General features: G+C 42.7%; 1 protein-coding gene across 1 annotated transcript in view; it reads right to left on the reverse strand.

Annotated features, from left to right (window-relative positions):
* The window catches only part of TRPC7 (transient receptor potential cation channel subfamily C member 7), a 147,081-nt gene that overhangs the window by 51,464 nt on the left and 76,876 nt on the right, over window positions 1-18,741 (reverse strand). The window contains exon 5 of the mRNA XM_066277151.1: window positions 10,786-11,002. Within this exon, the coding sequence (XP_066133248.1) occupies window positions 10,786-11,002 (217 nt within the window). The remainder of the gene's footprint in view (window positions 1-10,785; window positions 11,003-18,741) is intronic.

An 18,741-nucleotide genomic window follows, 5' to 3' on the forward strand; every position in this document is an offset into this window, starting at 1 on the left:
ATTAGGTTTCAGAAGGCTGTTAAGCTGTGGTGCTGGATTATTTACACTACCCCCCATGTTCCCCGGAAAGACTGGAGGCAAATTTCTTCTAGCCTTTGTTTGGTGTAAAGTGAAAATGATATGTATGGTGGGGGTTTTCTGCACTCAAAACAATTGAGAGTAAAAAGAGAGGAATTCTTCAATGTATTGACGAGCAAATGAGAGTTTGCCTTTCAAATATATGCCCAAACATTGAAGAAATCGCTAGGACACATCAGGCTCATATTTCTTATAAACACAAGAATGAAAAAACTTAACATATTTGCGTCGGGACTTGCCAAATTTACTAAATCTTACTATGAATGTATCTATATATATATATAAAAAGATAACATTTTTATCGTTTTTTTATTTTTAACCCCTCTTTTTTACGAATTCTAAAAAGCATAACTCAAAAAAATGTAACATAAAAATGTTTTTTAATGTCAGAATAAATTTACTTTTGTTGTATTTATTTTGTTTAATTACCATAAAAGCATGCTTGGACTTTATATTTTTTTCTTTAATATTTGACTTAATTATTATAACATATTTCTCAGAAATTTGTATATAGTGCACCTACAATTATTTTAGGATTTTAAATGCACCCCAACTTCAAAAACTTTGAGAACCACTGGCCTAGACTAACAATTTGGTGTATGTCCTTCCAATAGTAGCCACTAATCACATGTGCACAACTGGGCACTTGAACTGTGGCCTGCTGAGAGGTGCTGTGTAAGTGTTAATGCACACCATGTTTCAAAGACTTAATCTAAAAAGTGAAATAGTTCAACATTTGCCATATCAATCACATGTAATCATAATAATTTAGATATATTGGGTTAAGTAAAATTTATTACTTGTTAATTTCACCCATATGTGACTACTAGAAAAATTTAAAATTTAAAGTGTGGCTTATGTTGTGCTTTGCTCTAGATTTTAATTGAATAGTGCTGTTTTACATTTATCTTCACTGATTACTAAAATAAAATTGGATTAGGTTATTAAAAGTTAACCATGAAATAACATTTTGAGCACTTAGTATGTGCTGCGCACTATTTGAGATGTATGTATATATTAACTCCCTTTAGTCTTTGCTATAACCATATGAAGTAGCTTCTATTATTATCTCAGTTTTATCGCTAATGTTTTATTAGGCACAGAGAGTTATAATGTGCCCAGCTAGGAAGCACACTTAGGAGGTTAATGTGGTAAAAGAACCACTAACTGGTTGGTTAGTGTAACAATTCCAGCTTGCTGACCACACACTTCCCAAGTGTTAACAGGGCTCGCCTCTTACACCGCTCTTGCTCCTGTGCATCAGACACATGGCCTGCCTTCCCAGGTGTCTTCTGTCTCTCTTCCTGCTCCTCCTCAGCATCCTTTGTTCTTCTGCACCCTTCATTCTTCTGCATCCTTCTCCCATCCCTGAAAGGCTGCAGCTTTCCACGGTCTTAGCCATTCTCATTCTTCCCTTTGCCTTTGTGGAAGTTCATCTACCCCTGCAACTTTGTCCTTTGTTCCCTTATAAATGCGCATGGGTGAACATCTTCCTCTGAGCTCAAACCCAAGCACACTGGCAGATAACCACATAATAAGACAGTGGCCTTTGAGGACCCAGCTGCCTGAGAAGCCAGTGGTAAAGAATGATTCTAGGAGCAGATAAATGGTCCTAGAGGCTGAGGTGTGGCTGACTTGGTCACAGGCCCACATCTGGTTGAATTTGAGTGATAAGCTGATCACTGCTCTGGGACTCAGTCCAGGGTCTTTTTTAATCAAAATTTTTTGTTTTCTGGTGAGAATGGCCCATCAAATAAAAGGATTTGAAAGTAAATGTTTTTTGAGGAGAAAAGTAATTTGAGAGCAGCTGTTTAGGAAAATCGTGGCTTTGTTTGATGAAATAGAGTCTAAGATTTGTGTGTCTGTATGAAATTGGAGTCCCCACAACAGGAAATATCCCAAAACATTGCAAGTCTGTTTACAAGACACCACCCCCTTCTGCCCTTGCCTTTCTTTTTCTCTTAAAAAAGCCTCACTTGTCAAGTTTATCCTTTCAAAATTTGTGTGGTAATTCAGTGAAGTAATAATTTTCTTAACACTGAGATTTACTCCCATCTCTGCTTGTCCAAATAGATATTTAGAAAAGATTAGAAAAGCCATTCCAGGCTGGAAGAAATCTTTGTTGCTTTCCTCTACCCCCAGATTAAAATTTCTAATGTCTTAATGGAACTGCTTTTAACTGGGCACAGGCGATCACTTAGTGCTATTGCTGACTTTAATTCAGGAAGCCCTGGGTTCAAGTTCTAGTTTGGCCACGTCCTAGGTGTGTGACCTTGGATAAGTCCTTTGATTTTCTTTAGATTTGGGGGTAATTTGAAGTGTTAAAAGCTCTATGAATCTGAAATGCAAATTATTTGCAGAAAACTCACTTTTCTGATCAGTATGGAGTTGCTCATTGGGCATTGCAAATCACTTCCTCCATGCTCAGATGCCCACATTAGTCTTCCTAGATTTGAATATTAACTCACCCAGACTAATTTAAATTATTCCTAGGCCATGAGTGAAAGTAGCATGGACCCAAGGGTTTGAGCAGCAGGAACGTTTAATGAAAAAAGAAATGTGTGAAATTAAGCACTTTAGTGAGTGAAAGTAGGTCCTCCCTTCCAAGGTGCTGAGGGTGGTTCAGCATTTTGTATCTAAGCTGAGCCTCATGGCTTCTTGCCTCCAGCATGTCAATCAGAGGAGTGTTTAGAGTCCAGGGATCCTGGGGGTGAGGATGCTTGCTGGTTATTGGAGCCTCCTTCAGGCAAAATCCCCTTCACTCGGGGAAGCCTAGAGCCCAGAGAACAAGGGCACTGATAATTAATGAGGGTAGCTGGCAGGAACTGACTGGGAAATGCTCTGAAGCCTTGGGGGCAATGAGTAGCTTCCTTTGGGCAGGTTTGGAGTGACGGCCTGCAGGCTTCTGAGGTGGAGCTTGACAGTTAAATGGCGGTTCACTCCCAAGCCTGCCTCAGATGCTGTTCAGAACAAATCATCCTTCAAAATTCTGGCTGAGTCAGGCAGAAATGTGCACATTCCTTGAATGACCACGCTCCCCTGCACTTCCTCTACATTGTCCCAGGGCCCAGGTAGAGCAGACTTCTTCCCTACCCCCTCCTGGAAGGCCTGTCTGTTCTTTCAGCTCAGCCTCTCATCATTGGGCCAGGACATGGATGTTCTGTGAACTCACAGAATGGACAGGATGCCGGGAAGTTTTCAGCCCTCAGCCCTGATATCCAATCACTATCTCAGTGGCAGGTCCTTTGCAGCAGATTCAGCCTCAGGCACACTCAGGATTCATTTGTTTTCCTGACAGGAAGACAGTATTAATAGATTGAAAGATTTTTTAACAAAACTCCCCATCCTCTTATGATTTATTTTTTTCTTCTTTTCAAAGTGAGAAGGGAGATAGAGAGACAGACTCCTGCATGCGCCCCGACTGGGATCCACCTGGCAACCCTGTCTGTGGCTAATGCTCTGCCCATCTGGGGCCATGCTCGTAATCAGGCTGTTTTTAACACCTGAGGCAGAGGCTTCCTGGAGCCATCCTTAGTTCCCTGGGCTGAGGTGCTGAAACCAATCAAGTCATGGCTGTAGGAGGGGAAGAGAGAAAGAGAGAGAGAGGGAAGGGGGAGAGGGAGGGATGGAGAAGCAGATGGTTGCTTCCCCTGTGTGCCCTGACCAGGAATTGAACACACCAGGCCAGTGCTCTGCAACTGAGCCAACTGGCCAGGTCCTCTCTTCTGATCTTAGTAGCTGACAGTTATTGCTAGGTGCTAGGCCCTGTGTTGAATACTCTGCTAACCCTGAGTCTTCCTGATAGCCTGATAGGTAGCTACTATAATCATCTCCACTTTACAGGTGAAAACTCATGTGCAAGATGGCAAGAATGTTGTCTATAAAGTTTCACCAGCAGTCTAGGACCCTTGCTCTCCACTGTCTGTCACCCACCGTGGCCTCTACCGGCACAGCTTACTCTATGGTCAGGAACTTACCCACTCACCAGGCATTGTCGAGCACCACCTCTGTGTAAGACACCATTCTGAGGGTGCAGCAACCCGGAAGATGACATCCCTTCCTAGCAAGTTCAGTGCTGGAGATAGATGTGTCTATAAATAGTGCTACAGAGTAACAGATGTAAGAAAAAATGTCCAGGAGACTGCTTTTGGAGACAAAGGGTTAAGAGCAATCTGCGTTATACTTATTTGACTTAGCTGAGTGTCTGGTACAATATTTATCTGTTGACTGAATGAAGGAGTGAATTCATGGAGGAGGTAACACTTGGTATGAGGAACCAGGAGTTAGCTAGGTTTGGGAGAGGGGCTGGCAAGGTGGTCCAAGTCAGAGCCATGGAAGTGGGGGGATCGTGAGAGGCTCGCTGTGGTTTAGGGTGAGGGCATGGCACTGGAGGCTGGCCTTTGCCCAGGCAGTTAGTGAAGTGACATCAGAGCAGAAACACGGTCTGACTTGCTGGGAGAACACTTGGCAAATTGGTTAGAGTAGTCTAAGATTTCTGCTTGGAAATCTTGTCTAAATAAATAAATGAAACCATCAAAAGAACGAATCAGGTGAAGAACCCAGCCCATATAATTTTATAATTTTAGTCTTGCCCCAACGTAGATGTGTGATCTGGAGGTAAGTCTTAGCACTGCCCTCAAAGACTTATAATCTTGGGTGGGCGGGTGAGGGAGCAGCTTGACCCTCACATTTTACACATGTGAACACAAATTTAGACAGACGGAGCCACCAAGGAGGAAGGGACACAGTCGGACTAGGTTTCCTCGCATTCATTCCCAAGCTCTTTCTGCGCCTCGGGTGTGTTTTCTCACTGAGCTGGCATCTCCGGTTCACTCTATCACTTGAGCTTTCAGTACTAGGGCATTTGTTTAAGAAAACTGCTAGGTTCTCCCTAAGAGTAGTGTTAAAGGAGTCTTCATGGCATGATTCTGTTCCTGGATGGAGAACTGGCATGCATTGTGGAGAGCTTCCTGCTCTTCAGGCTCAATGGCTTTCTGGAAGCCTCTAATGTTGTTTGTTACATAGTCATCTCTGTATCTAGAACCACAGTCTCCAGTTGAAAAGCTTTATTATGAGCTCTTTTAGCTACCCCAGTACAGCTGCTCATGATGCCAGCAAGAAAGATAGGTACTTATGGAATGAACTGATGTAAGAAGTTCTCCACGATGGAAGGAGTTCTCCAGGACGGAAGGAGTGATGGTCTGTGGTTCATTTAGTCCTCCTCAAAGCAGCTCACCTGACAGCTCTGCAGAACACACATCTAGTAGCGAATGTATCCTTCTGTCCTCAGTCACACTCTGCTCTTGGCTCCCTTGATGTTGTGTTCTGGTTTTTCTTCTACCTCTAGGTAAGTGTTAGTCTCTTTATGGTCCCCACCTCTTCTGCTTATGCCTTGAATCTCCTGCATTGACAATCTAGAATTTTATCAAAATTCTCCTGGTAATCAAGTGAAGCTGCGGGATTAAAGGAAGAATATCTTTCTAATTGGATCTGACCCATCCATAGAGCTGGACGGCAGAGAGGAACATCCTTCACGCCCAGCAGGAGTAGGGGCTTGGGAAAGTAAGAGTATCTTCACACTCTGGCCATTGAAAGAAGTTGTTGGGAAAACCACATGGCCACATGCAGAGAGGGCTAACAGAAGATGGAAGAGTCAACTACATGTTTGTATGATTACAGAAATATTAATATTGAGACAGACGGGAAATGAAAGCATGTGTTGTCAGAGGTATGAACTGCTAGGAAGACAAAGAGAAGGAGGCCTAAACTAAGAGGACAATGTGGCTTGAGGAACTTCCTATTCTGCAAAGGTTTGTTTAAAAGGCCTCACTTTGAGAAGGAGACTTCAGAGCAAAGACCTGAGGAGGTGAGGGAGTGAGCCAGACAGCTACCTCAGAAAGAACTCTCGGGCGGAGGGGGCAGCCCAACCCAAGGTTCTGAGACAAAAACAGTGTGAAGCAGGAAGCCAGTGGGGAGAAACCATGAGGTGGAAAGTAGTAGGAGATGAGGTCACAGAGACGTGGTGGAGAGGTGGAGGGCTTAGTAGACCATTATATCGACATCATCACTTTTAGGAAGATGGGAAGCCACTGATGAGTTTGAGGCAAAAAGTGACAAACCTGATTGCATTTAAAATGCATCACTCTAGCCCCTGTACTGAGAATATAGGCATGGGGGTGGGAAGGGCGGAAGCAGGGATACCTGGTCAACCTTGCCATTTCTTAAAGGAGCAGGCTAACTTGTTAGGGTCCTAAGGTTTTCTTTAGCTCCAGGGCTGCTTCTGGTAGAGAGGAATAATGATTGAGGTGGTGATGGGGTTTATAGCCAGTCTGTCCAAAAGATTGTTTATGAGTGTGACACATCACAGGAGGAAAGAACTGTGTTGCATGTTTCCATTTGATCCATGATGTTCTTTGTGGTGGCCAAGAGTGGAACTGCAGATTCCATCAGTGGGGCTGAGACCGTGTCAGCCTGTTCATGTGTGAGCAGAGAGTGCTCAGACTGTGGACCTTAGGTAGTGCTAGCTCAAAGAAGACCAGGAACACAGTGCTCAAACTTCTCTCTCAGATGGTGTTATTATTATATATTATTTTATAGTAATTAAAATACTCCAGAAGATATTTAGGGATAAGATAATGTTAGTCTTATTTTATCGCTGCTTCCCTAGTATCTGCACAGTGCCTGATGTATAATATAAGGGTTAATAGCTTTAGAATACTTATTTAAAAAAATTGAGAACATAGAAATAATCCCAACAAATTTCCACATTGCTCTCACCACTGCATCTACTGAAATATAGAAAAGAAAGGCCCTTAGCATGAATAATTTTTGGCAGTACTTACTTTCTCTAAAACAAAGAGACTTTTGGCAGGGCTTAACTTTTCTAAAAAGACTCCATATTCTTGGCCTTGAGGCCAGTCTCCCAGCCTGTGGCCTTGGGCTGGCTTTGCAAGGTTGCAGGTATTCTCAGAAAGTTTCTCCCTGGATTAACCCTATAAATAAACGTTGTAAGAAAGCTTGTTTCACTGCTTTGTCCTACTGCTATGTTTCCTCTCCTCCCCATTCCTCAGTCAGTATGTAATTTTGTCTTTAAAAGCTTGTCCCAGACTGTAGTCGGGACCGCATTGAGTTGAAAGACTTAGGTCTCTGTGCACTTGCGCAGCTAGCTAATAAAGACTCCCTAATTCCTTTTCTTTTTCTTTTTTTTTTTGTATTTTTCTGAAGTTGGAAACGGGGAGGCAGTCAGACTCCCGCATGTGCCCGACTGGGATCCACCCGGCATGCCCACCAGGGGATGATGCTCTGCCCATCTGGGGCGTTGCTCTGTTGCAACCAGAGCCATTCTAGCACCTGAGGCAGAGGCCACAGAGCCACCCTCAGCGCCCGGGCCAACTTTGCTCCAATGGAGCCTTGGCTGCAGGAGGGGAAGAGAGAGACAGAAAGGAAGGAAAGGGGGAGGAGTGGAGAAGCAGATGGGTGCTTCTCCTGTGTGCCCTGGCCAGGAATCGAACCTGGGACTCCTGCATGCCAGGCTGACGCTCTACCACTGAGCCAACTGGCCAGGGCCACTCCCTGATTTCTTAATTCGGCTTCTTGATTGTGTGTGTGGCAAGACATCTGTTTCTTGCTGTTCCAATACAACATTACCAAGCCACCTGTGCTGTGCCCTACACTTCCCTCCTATTGCAGTGGGTAAAGTGTTTATAGTCCTGCTGAGGCCATAAACCTAATGTGATTTTTTGTTTTTTATTAAAACTGAGTCTTAGTTTTGGTTGCTACAGCAAAGTACGTACCACAGACAGAGTGGCTTATGAAGAACAGAAGTTTATTTCTTACAGTTCTGGAGGTTGCCATCATGTTTGGGTTCTGGTGAGGACCCTCTTGGGGTAAGAGAGCACTCTGGGTTATCTTTTATGAGGGCACTAATCCTGTTCATGAGGACTCCACCCTTATGACCTAATCACTTCCCAAAGGCCCCACCTCCTAATACTGTCATTTTGGAATTAGAACTTTAACATTATTTTAAGATGAAATTTTAGGGACATAAACATTTAGTCCATGCAAAGTGCCGAGTATACTAAGGAGAATCAGGATACATTGAACTGTGAAAATGAGGCCACAGAACTCAGTCTGCAACAGGATGTCCAACTTTAATGCCAATGACTCCACTAAATGAGCCTTTGGTTGCAGACTTGCCAGTTGATTACAAGGCCTTAGGACACAAGGTGTGCTTTTCTGCCTCTGCTCTTTGGATCGGACTGTTCTCATTTCCCTCTGCTTATTGAGAGGTCCAGTTTAGACCATATTCCCAGTTGATCTCAGCTTGGCCGTTTTGAAGGATCCTCTCCAATGGTTCAGCGCCTGTGACTCTCTTAGGCTACGTGTAATTAACATGGGCTGTATGTTGGGCTCTCTTTTCATGTGTTTGTTCTTTCGTGATTTTGTTAATTGATGGCACAGGCACATCAACCCTGAATATATTTTCACTCAATGTTTGTGAAAAATGTAACAAAAATTATGACAACATTGAAATTTTGTCATGAAAGCAAACCTGGGCTGGGGTAAATATCAGAAATGCAGTTTAATTAATTGATCAAATTTTGATATTGCTTAAAATTTTCAGTCTTTTCTATCTTCAGTTTTGTTTTACTCAGAACATTCTCATCAAATTCAAATATTTCTGATATAAATCTAGCAATTTATTTTAAAATTTATTTTTAATTATAGTTGAGATACAATATTATGTTAGTTTCAGGTATATAATATAGTGATTAGGTGTTTATATACCTTAGTAATCACTGTGATTAATTCTAACAATCGGTGTTCATACATTTTTATTAAGCTATTATTGACTACTCTCTATGCTGCACCTATTTCCCCGTGACTGTTTTATAACTGGCAGTTTGCCCTTCTTAGTGCATTCACCCTGTTTGCCCATTCCCCCACCCGCGTCCCATCTGGCAACCATCAGTTTGTTCTCTGTGTCCATGAGTCTGTTTCTGTGTTGTTGTTAGTTTTGTGTTTTAGCTTCTACATATAAGTGAAATCATATGGCATTTCTTTTTCTCTGACTGACTTATTTCATTAAACATAGTTCCCTCTAAGTCCATCCAGTATCACAAATGGCAAGTTTTCACTCTTTTTTTTTTTTAAGTGAGAGGAGGGGAGACAGAGAGACAGACTCCTGCATGTGCTCTGACTGGGATCCACCCGGTAAACCCCCTACCAGCAATGCTCTGCCAATTTTGGGCTGTTGCTGGGCAACTGAGCTATTTTTAGTGCCTGAGGCAGAGGCTCCACGGAGCCATCCTCAATGCTCAGGGCTAATGTGCTAGAACCAAATTGAGCCATGGCTGCGGGGGAGGAAGAGAGAGAGAGAGAGAGAGAAAGAGAAAGAGAAGGTTGAGAGTGAGGGGTGGAGAAGCAGATGGTTGCTTCTCCTGTGTGCCCTGACTGGGAAACGAACCGGGGACATCCACATGTTGGGGCAATGCTCTACCACTGAGCCAACTGGCCAAGGCCAAGTTTTCATTATTTTTTTTTAAAATGGCTGAGTTACAATTCACTGTACACACACAGACACACAAACACAAACATAGCACATTTTTATCTTTTGATGGATACCTAGGTTGTTTGTACATCTTGGTTATTTTCAAAAACATGTCTTTTTGAATTAGTGTTTTGGATTACTTCAAATAAATACACAGAATTGGAATTGCTGGGTCATATGATAGTTCTATTTTTAATTTTTTGAGGAAACACTTACTATTTTCCATAGTGGCTGCACCAATTTACAGTCCCACCAACAGTGTTATGAGTGTTCCTATTTCTCCATATCCTCACCAACATTTATTTTTTGTTATCTTTTTAATAATAGCTAAATCTCATAACTTACTGATCAGGTTTTGATTAGATACAATATTACTGATAATAGCTTTTGTGATTTTTATTTTTCCCTACCAAGTCTAATTTTTTAACCAACTTTGAAGTTTTCTGTGTTAGAAATATCTATAACACATTTTGTCACGTATAATTTTAGCCATTGCCAGTTGTATTTTATCTTGTTTGTATTCTGCAAGTAATGGTTTTTTTGAGTTGGGCAGAAGTGAGATAGCCTTTCTTAGCTGGATAGTCAGTGGAGAATGGGAACAAGATCCTTGGCAATTCAGTGGAGGCCTTGGCAGCACAAGGTGTCACCACAGAGAGGAATTTCACAGCTTCATTGTATTCATTAAACACAAATAATGAGAAAATGTTATTTTCCTAACTTTTTAGATTCATATTAATCACTAAGATTCTACTATATATCAGTATTCAGTGATAGCAAAAATACTCGTCAGCTACACAATTTATACTGTTTCAGAAGCACAACCTGATTTCCTAAGCTTCTAGGAGACTGTATTTAAATGAGCAAATAGTATTTTTTTTCTATGCAAAGCCACTTTCAATCATGTTCAATACACCCTAATGAAAAGTACATAATGGATTTTCCCCAACATCTCCTTTCAAAATTGGGATTATACTACAGGTCTGTGCATCCTACACAGCAGCACATAGGGAAATTGACTTTGACTTCCGTGTTGGTTATCCACTCACCATTTTATCTGCTAAGAGTGCACTCAAGGAGAAGGAGGTTCAGAAGTCAGAGTTTAACAATGTTCTATTACACTTAGGGGAGGAGAGGATACATAATAGTGATTTGCTTACCTAACACCCACTTCATGATGAGCATTTCTGTCCAGGAGAACTGCGTAGTCTTCACTCGGAAGATCTGCTTCGGGTAGTCTGTGAAGGTTTCATTGGGCAGGGTTTTGACGCCTTCGAAGCGGTCTGATGCATTCACAACTAATAATCCCAAGAAGATTGTAAAGGAAACTGCATGGGCCACAAATTTCATAAAAGGGCTCCTCAGGGTTCGTCCTAGCTGGAAACAAAATACATACAAGACTGTTTAAACTGGATGACCCAGGTGCACACATGCCTCTCTCTTTAAAACATTGCTTTTGCCAAATGTGGAATCAGGTCTTGGGCAGAAACTGCTGACTGAACCCAGGGACATTTTCTCTCATATTTTCTGTGAGATGCTGCTTGACCAAGCTATTTTCTACCAACTTCACTTTTTCTTCTTTAGAGGATTTAGTGATCAGGGTGGTTAACTCTGGTGAACCAGCACACAATTTCTGGTGGACTGACACTGTTCCACGGACTGGCGGTTGAAAACCACTGGAGTAGAACGCACTGACATGTCACCATGTTACGCTTTGGCAGCATAGCTCCCCTCACGCACATGGATGTGAATGCTCTTTTGTATATTTTCTTGAGTTTTGTGCTTAATTTGTTTCCAGTATTTCTTATATCTGGTAAATTTATTTAAAGCTGTACATTTCCTGCTAAGTACCTCTTCAGCTGTTCCTGTGAATTTTGACATGGAGCCTTTTCATTGATATTCAGTTATTAAATACTTTATAACTTCCTTTTTTATTTTATTTTTAATTGTGAGGCTATTTAGTTGCCAGACATATAGGACTTTTTTTCTGCTTTTAGAAAATTTAATTTTATTGAACTATGAGCACAGATCATAGCTGCTCTGATAGAACATTAAACCATACTGAGATTTTCCTTGTGGTCTAGTACATAACTAACTTGTGCCATTGCATGGGAGCCTGAAATGATCCAGAAGGTGCCCTGTTCGGGAGCGAGTATTGGTCACATCTTCTCTATCCCTGGCATGCCATCCAAAGGCCACTTAGATCTTTAAGGACTAAATTGGGGATTGCACTGTGAGCCTTTGCTGACCCCTGTTAATAATCTCACTTGAGTCTCTTGCAGATCACTGCCAATATCCTCATCTAAGCATCAATTCTTCCCCCCTCACCCAAGTATATTGATGTCAGGCACAAAGAGGGAAGCCTTTTATGTGCTCAGTTCCTTCTCCAGGGCAGATGATCACTTATAGCCAGTGACTGGTTAGCTGATGTCCACATCCTGCCTCATTCAGGATCCCTAGAGGAACATGTTGACCAGAAGGCAGAGTATTGGTTCAGTAGAAGATCAAGTATAGGGTTTCTCCAGATAAAATTTCTCTCATATGACTGTGTTCAACATAATATTCATAAATCACATGGCTTGACAGTGTGCTCAGCATGGTAATCACCCACTTTAGTTATGCTAGTTATTAGTGTAACATGATTTATTATGGCTTTCATGCCATTGAACCTAACTATTGACATTTTTTAAAAGGTAGTTTTTATGTTTTTTAAAAAAATTGCATTTCAAGTTGACATTGGGAACCCCTGCTTGTGCTGGGAAAACACTGATTTGGAGTCACCTGCATTATCAAACCATCATATGGCGCTAGAAATGGAAAAAGATGTTTTCTGGAAAACTATGGGGCCCACAGCATCTTAGAAATGGCTTCCTCTTTGTAATGTTTTACTTTATTATTTAAAATATAGGAATGGTAGATTATTTTTAGCCATAAGTAGATGTGATACATTTAGAATACAGTGATTAATGTAAGGGTAAATAAAATATCTCATTTAAATTAAGTAAAAAAAATGGAATTAAGTCATATCTCATTTTGAGTTAGATGATTTCAAATAGCAAGTTTGAATTTTCACTTGACTGTGATGGTGTCTTGGAGCCCAGTTTCCCAACCAGGACATTGGGACACTTTGGTGTATCCACATCCTTAAAGAGTCATCACATTGTTTCTTGTTCCTGTGTTCTCGATGGTGCAGTGGTGAGAGGCGCAGGAAGACGGAGGATGACCGCAGAGTTGGAAGGGGCCATGGGAGAGGGAGGGTTGAGGGCAGGGCAAGGGATATGAGTTCTGTGTGTCCAAGCGGGGCCCTAGAAATATCAGAAAAAAGATGGGGAACACAGCGATAGACAGCTCGTAAGGGATTGATGGCTAAGTTTCCCTGGTCCTTTGTTAGTGTTTTCTATGTAGCATTTTCCAGTAACTACCTGGATGAGGATGTGGGGCCTATCTTCATCTTCTCAGGTGGGTGAGGCACTGCATGCTGCTGTACCCAGGCTAGGCTCAGGATTCCCTGGAAGAACTGCTTTGAGGAATTTAATGTTCTCTTTATTGCTTCCTTCAAGCTTTTATTTTCTGGCAGAAAATACATCTGTAAAAATTACAATATTTGTGGCAAACCATAAGAAAAAACTCTGATAAGGCCCTGCAATGATTTGGAAGATTATCTTGGGCTCAGTTTGCACTTGATCTAGGATGTAGGGAGTGAAAAGTGAGGTTAGAAATTGATGTGCCTTTCCTATTTTTCTTTTGGCCTTGAATGCCTCTTTTTAACTGATCAAACTGTGATATAAGTCAGACAAGATCAAATTGTTTCAGTGGCTTTTTTTTTTCTTTTCCTTTTTTAGGTGACGTTTCTTATTGTTTCACAGAGGTAATTTTTGAAGCAGATTACACTGGGGCAAACCTCCTTTCACAAGGCCACCAGGGGAGCCAAAAAGAAAGGAGAAAAGTCAAACACTACCTGGCAGCAGCTCTGAGCTGGGGAATCATTAAAGCTGGCTTTGGTAACAGCAGAGGTGTGAAAAAAGATGGTAGAGCTTCAGGAGATCTAGGCCTTGGCCTCATTAGTCTGAAATACGAGCTTGGCAGCTCTGTCATTACTTGGACCATATGAGCTAAGAACATATCAGGAAATCCAAACTTGTAATAGCTAAGCCTGGCTCCAAACTTTCTTTTACTTTGGGAAATATAGGCAGTCCTTGGGTTATGAACGAGATAGGTTCTATAGATTTGTTCTTAAGTTGTTTTTGTATGTAAGTTGGAACACGTATATGTGCCTATTAAATACAACTTAGATGTTTGTCTTAACATAATAAATACTTAAAAATTTTCAAACCTACGGAACCTATCTTGTTTGTAACCCAGGGACTGCCTGTGTCTGAATGTAGGAATAACTGAGTAGCACTCCTGAATTAGCTCCAAATGAACTGCTTTCATGAGCCCACAGGGTTGGATACCTGCTTTTACTGGTTGGCACACCTCTGTGTTCCATGGCACCAGGCTCTTTGCCCTAACCCCAAGTGTGAGCATTGACTGGACCTGGTGGCCACATGCTCACAGAAACAGGCCAGTCTGCGCCACGCGCAAAGAGAACGGCACTGCGCACAAACAGAACGTTTCCAGCATCTCCCCCACTGTCTGTGCCTTTAGAGTCCTCTCACTGAATGCCAGCCTCACTCGTTGCCACGTGCCAGTGGCCTCAAGCAAGGGACCAGTGTACTAGTTGGGAAGCTCGATGGAGACAACGTTTGGATCAAGTATTCTGTAAAGAGACATCTTCAAGGCTGGAGTGGCTTTCATATTTTAGAGAGATAAGTGGCAGTTTCCTCAGAATGCTGCCTACAAAAATGTTATTAAAAAGATCTAACCTATGGCTCAGGAATCTCCCTTTCTTTGAGGTGGAGAATGTTCCCTAGGAGTTTCTAATCATGGTCTTACATTACCATGTGAATCCACCCATCATCCTGGGGGCTGAGGAGAGGCTGAGTAACACTGGGGTTTCAGCGGTAGGGCTTCCAGGGAGAGAAAAGGAAGGAGTGGTGTTTGTCATATGGTGTTTATTCCTACCTTCTAGAAGAGCCTTGCCAACTAACTCTAAAGATCTTAAGTCAATTCTAACATTAATTAGCAGCTAAAATGTTTACATCAGCACTGAAGATTGTAATGGTGCTGATGTAACTGAATGGGATGGGTGGGAGGCTGATGGGTGTGTGGGTATATGTGTGTGTGCATATGTGCATGTGTGTATGCACGCATGAGTGAGCACATGTGTGCAGAGGTAAGGGGAGGTCTCTGAAGCTGGAGAGCCTAGGTTTAAATCACTACTCCATAGTTTTTGGCAAGTTACTTAATCACCTTGTGTCTCAGTTTATTCATCTGTAACAACAAGAATAAAATAGTAGTTACTACATAAGGTTGTCATAAGGAATGAATTACTATGTGCAAAGCAAAACAGCGCCTGGCACATAGGGCCTCAGGCACTTCCCTAAGGGGAAACTTAAAAGAACCTCGACTGACTCTAAAAAGCTTATATGCAGTTCACAAAGGGAGACCTGCACAGAGTCCTTATGTATTTTTGTCACAAGTCCTCTGGGGCACTATCTATGTGCAGCATGGTTCTGGGCACACGAGGTGATGGAGATGAACAGGCGAGAGCAATTGGTCCTTGCCTTCACAGTGATTGGTTTTCTAGTCAGGAGAGACAGAATGAACACATGGTAGGAAATAGACGAAGGGATGGGGAGATATGTTGCAGATCTCAGACTGGGCTGGAGTGGAGGTGGTTAGCCTCTGGCACTCCAAAATCCTACCCAGCAGGGTAACAGGAGTTGGACTCTCCTTTTGGATTTGAGGGTGAAAGCTTTTGTAACAAAAGGGCAAAATACTCTCCATTTCCTAGCACAAGTTTTCCTTCTGTGACAATGCTTCAAAAATTGTGTCATAACTTTTTTTAGTCTGATGTGGCTCTGTGGTAGAGACAAATGAGGGGACGCAGAGGCCTTTGGAGGTATTGTCCTCTCCTAGTTGGCCCTGGACTGCATGTCAGGGATTGTCAAAAACCTGGATCGCAGATGGGGACTGTCAGAAACTAGAATCACCATGCCTTCCTGACTAGATGCTTTCCTTTGGGATGGGGCTGAGGGTTGGGGGCAGCAGCTGACACTTTGAAATTTCTGCAAGCAAGAGTTATGTGGCAGGCAGTAAGGACTGGTTGGCCATACACTACACAGACATCAGGTAGGAGTCTAAAGTTGTTTACAGTTCTCTCTGCCTGGGTCCTGGAACTAATTTATAAGGATAGTGGAGTAGTGAAGATGAACAGATAACAAAGGAAGTCAGCTTCCCCTCTTGTACTTTCATACAAGTCCATTGGGACTTGTGTGGTTCCTCAGCATGCCCATGATGCCGACTTCTGTCCCAGTCTGCCTGCTGCAGGGCCGCTGAGCCCTGGGCGGTGGTGGCTGTTCTTTCAGTTGTCTGACTCTAACAGGCAGACAACCTAAATTGTGAATCATAATGCAATAGCAAAGGGTGGAAAGCAGCTTAATCAGCATAGAGGCCCTTTGGCGTTGGGCCCTTGTTGAGAGCTCTCTGGGGAAGACCCACCTGAAAGCACCCATGTGGGCCAGAACCCACTGGCCCCTCAGGCTGCCTGGCCCCACCCACGTTGTTGTTTACGATGAGAAGTGATTTGTTAAAAAGTCACTGTTCTGTTTATTGACCCTGACAAACTTCTCCTATGCTCCATACCTGCAATTATCACCAAAGGTACACATCTGGGACTTGGTTATCCTCTACAACCATCATGTCAGAAAGCTGAACTTCTGTTGACACCTTTAACCTTACAATCTTATTTCCCTGTCTTTCTTAGACCCTTAGAAACTTATATAAAAATAGAATTGACAACCTTGGGAATTCAGTAGGAAATAAATAATGAGGTGATTTTGGCAGGCCAATCAAGTAATTTTGGTGTCCCTAGATAATGACAGCAACTATTAAGAAGTGAATGCACCATTAGGTTGGAAGCAGAAATCTCAACATTTATGAGACATTGATAGACAGCAGCTGGTTGATAAGATTAAGCAGAGATTTTATGGATACATTTATCAAAGAATGTCAGGGTCTAATTTTGTTGAGGAAGTTGTAATAAGGTCATTAGAACATGGACTTTCTGGAATGACACTGGCCTTTTCGCTGAATTAATAGACAGATATAAAGGCTGTGATCCCTTGAGAGGGGGGATGCTGGCATATTAACAGAGTTCTCTGCTATGCCACTCCTCTTGGGATGACATTGTATTCTGGGCAGCAGGAGCCTTTAGAGAGGGCTGGTGTCTTCACATGGAAGATGTGATCCCTTTGTATCCCCTGCTAACGTATCTCCACCAAACCTGACTAGATTTCTTTCTAAATGGTGAAAGGAAAGACTAAACATGTCTTGACCATTTTATTTGTCCTTTAGTTGCCTCAGAATAAGTTTGACAAGCTCTCTAGTGAGGGAATCTTTTCTAGGGATGAGCATTGTCACCAGAAATTGTCTCATGTCAGACTAAGACTTGTCACTCAGCTGTGGATATACCTTCCACTGCCCTGAGCTTGGATTTGGAGCCCAGAAAGTGCAGAGCAACCACAAATGGCTTAAGGACCAGTTTGTTTATCCTGAGTGCTCTGTTTCTTAGACTTTCTGGAAGTTCCAAGGGCACCAAATGTCAATCAGACAGGTATCCGAACAGAGGAGAGGAAGCCCAACCATGGGGCCAAACTCTCCTGCAATCATTTCTTCAAGAATGTTCCAGAAACCTGTTGTATCTCTGACCCTTTTGTTCCAATGGTGGCATTCAGTCTCATAGGGTTACTAAGCGCCAAGAAAGTCCCAACCCCCCCCCTAAACACATACTCCCCCCCATACTCTCCCCCCCACACTCTCCCCCTCCAAACACATACTCCCCCACACATTCTCCCCCCTCACACACATACTCCCCCAGCACACATACTCCCCTCACATGCACATACAACCCTCACTCCCACACACATGCTCCCCCACACGCATACTCCCCCTCACACACATACTCCCCCCTCACACACATACTTCCCCCCCACATACTCCCCCTCACACACATATACTTCCCCCCATACACATACTCCCCCCACACACATACTCCCCCCTCACACACATACTCCCCCAGCACACATACTCCCCTCACATGCACATACAACCCTCACTCCCACACACATACTCCCCCACACGCATACTCCCCCTCACACACATACTCCCCCCTCACACACATACTCCCCCCTCATGCACATACTCCCCCCCAACACATACTTCCTTCTCACACACACATGCTCCCCCTACCCCCCACATACTTCTCCCCAATCACATCTGTGTGATTTTGGCTAAGATTATTCTTCTCAGACCTACTAAAAAGTTAGCAATTGGCATATAATTTCCATGTGACTGTTTCCTCAGGCAGGCAGAGGCAAAAACAATTTGTTGGTATTGGTTAGTACCAGTTTCCTGGAAACTGTCGTATTTAGTTTTACAGCAAAAGTGAAGATTGGCAGTGTTTTTTCCACAAGTGGTTGCTATTTTAATGACTGAATGTCCTAGAATTAGTTTGGGGCTACGAAAGTGTGGAGGCAAGCATCCCGATTTGTCTAGGCTCTGAAAGAAGGCAGTGACCAAATTTGCAGTACAGACTAGATAATTCCAGGGTGAAAACCCATGCCTCAGCTCAATGACCAGCTCTAATACAACTTTAAATCTTGTTAGTTTTTTGTTTGTTTTCTTTCACTTGCTGTACATTTTTCAGCTCATAATGAAGGACAGAAAAATTGCCTTCACCTACATGTATACATCTGGGAAATTGAGTCAGAAATCCATGTCATGGTAGACTGACACAGAACCAATATTTGTTGAACACCACAAATATTCAATGTGAGAACTTTTGTTTTTAACACCATTCTACAGAAGAAGGAGTTTGGGTCCTACTCTTTCTCTGTGACACCCCTCCTGCCCTAAGGCAGTCAGTTCATTGCCTGCCTGGTTGGGTGGCCTCAGTGGCAGCTCTGAAGTCTTGAGCCCACCATCCTGGTGTGAGTTCCCACTTGGTGGAGTTG

This window comes from Saccopteryx bilineata, chromosome 4 (assembly GCF_036850765.1).
Source record: "Saccopteryx bilineata isolate mSacBil1 chromosome 4, mSacBil1_pri_phased_curated, whole genome shotgun sequence".
NCBI lineage: Eukaryota > Metazoa > Chordata > Mammalia > Chiroptera > Emballonuridae > Saccopteryx > Saccopteryx bilineata.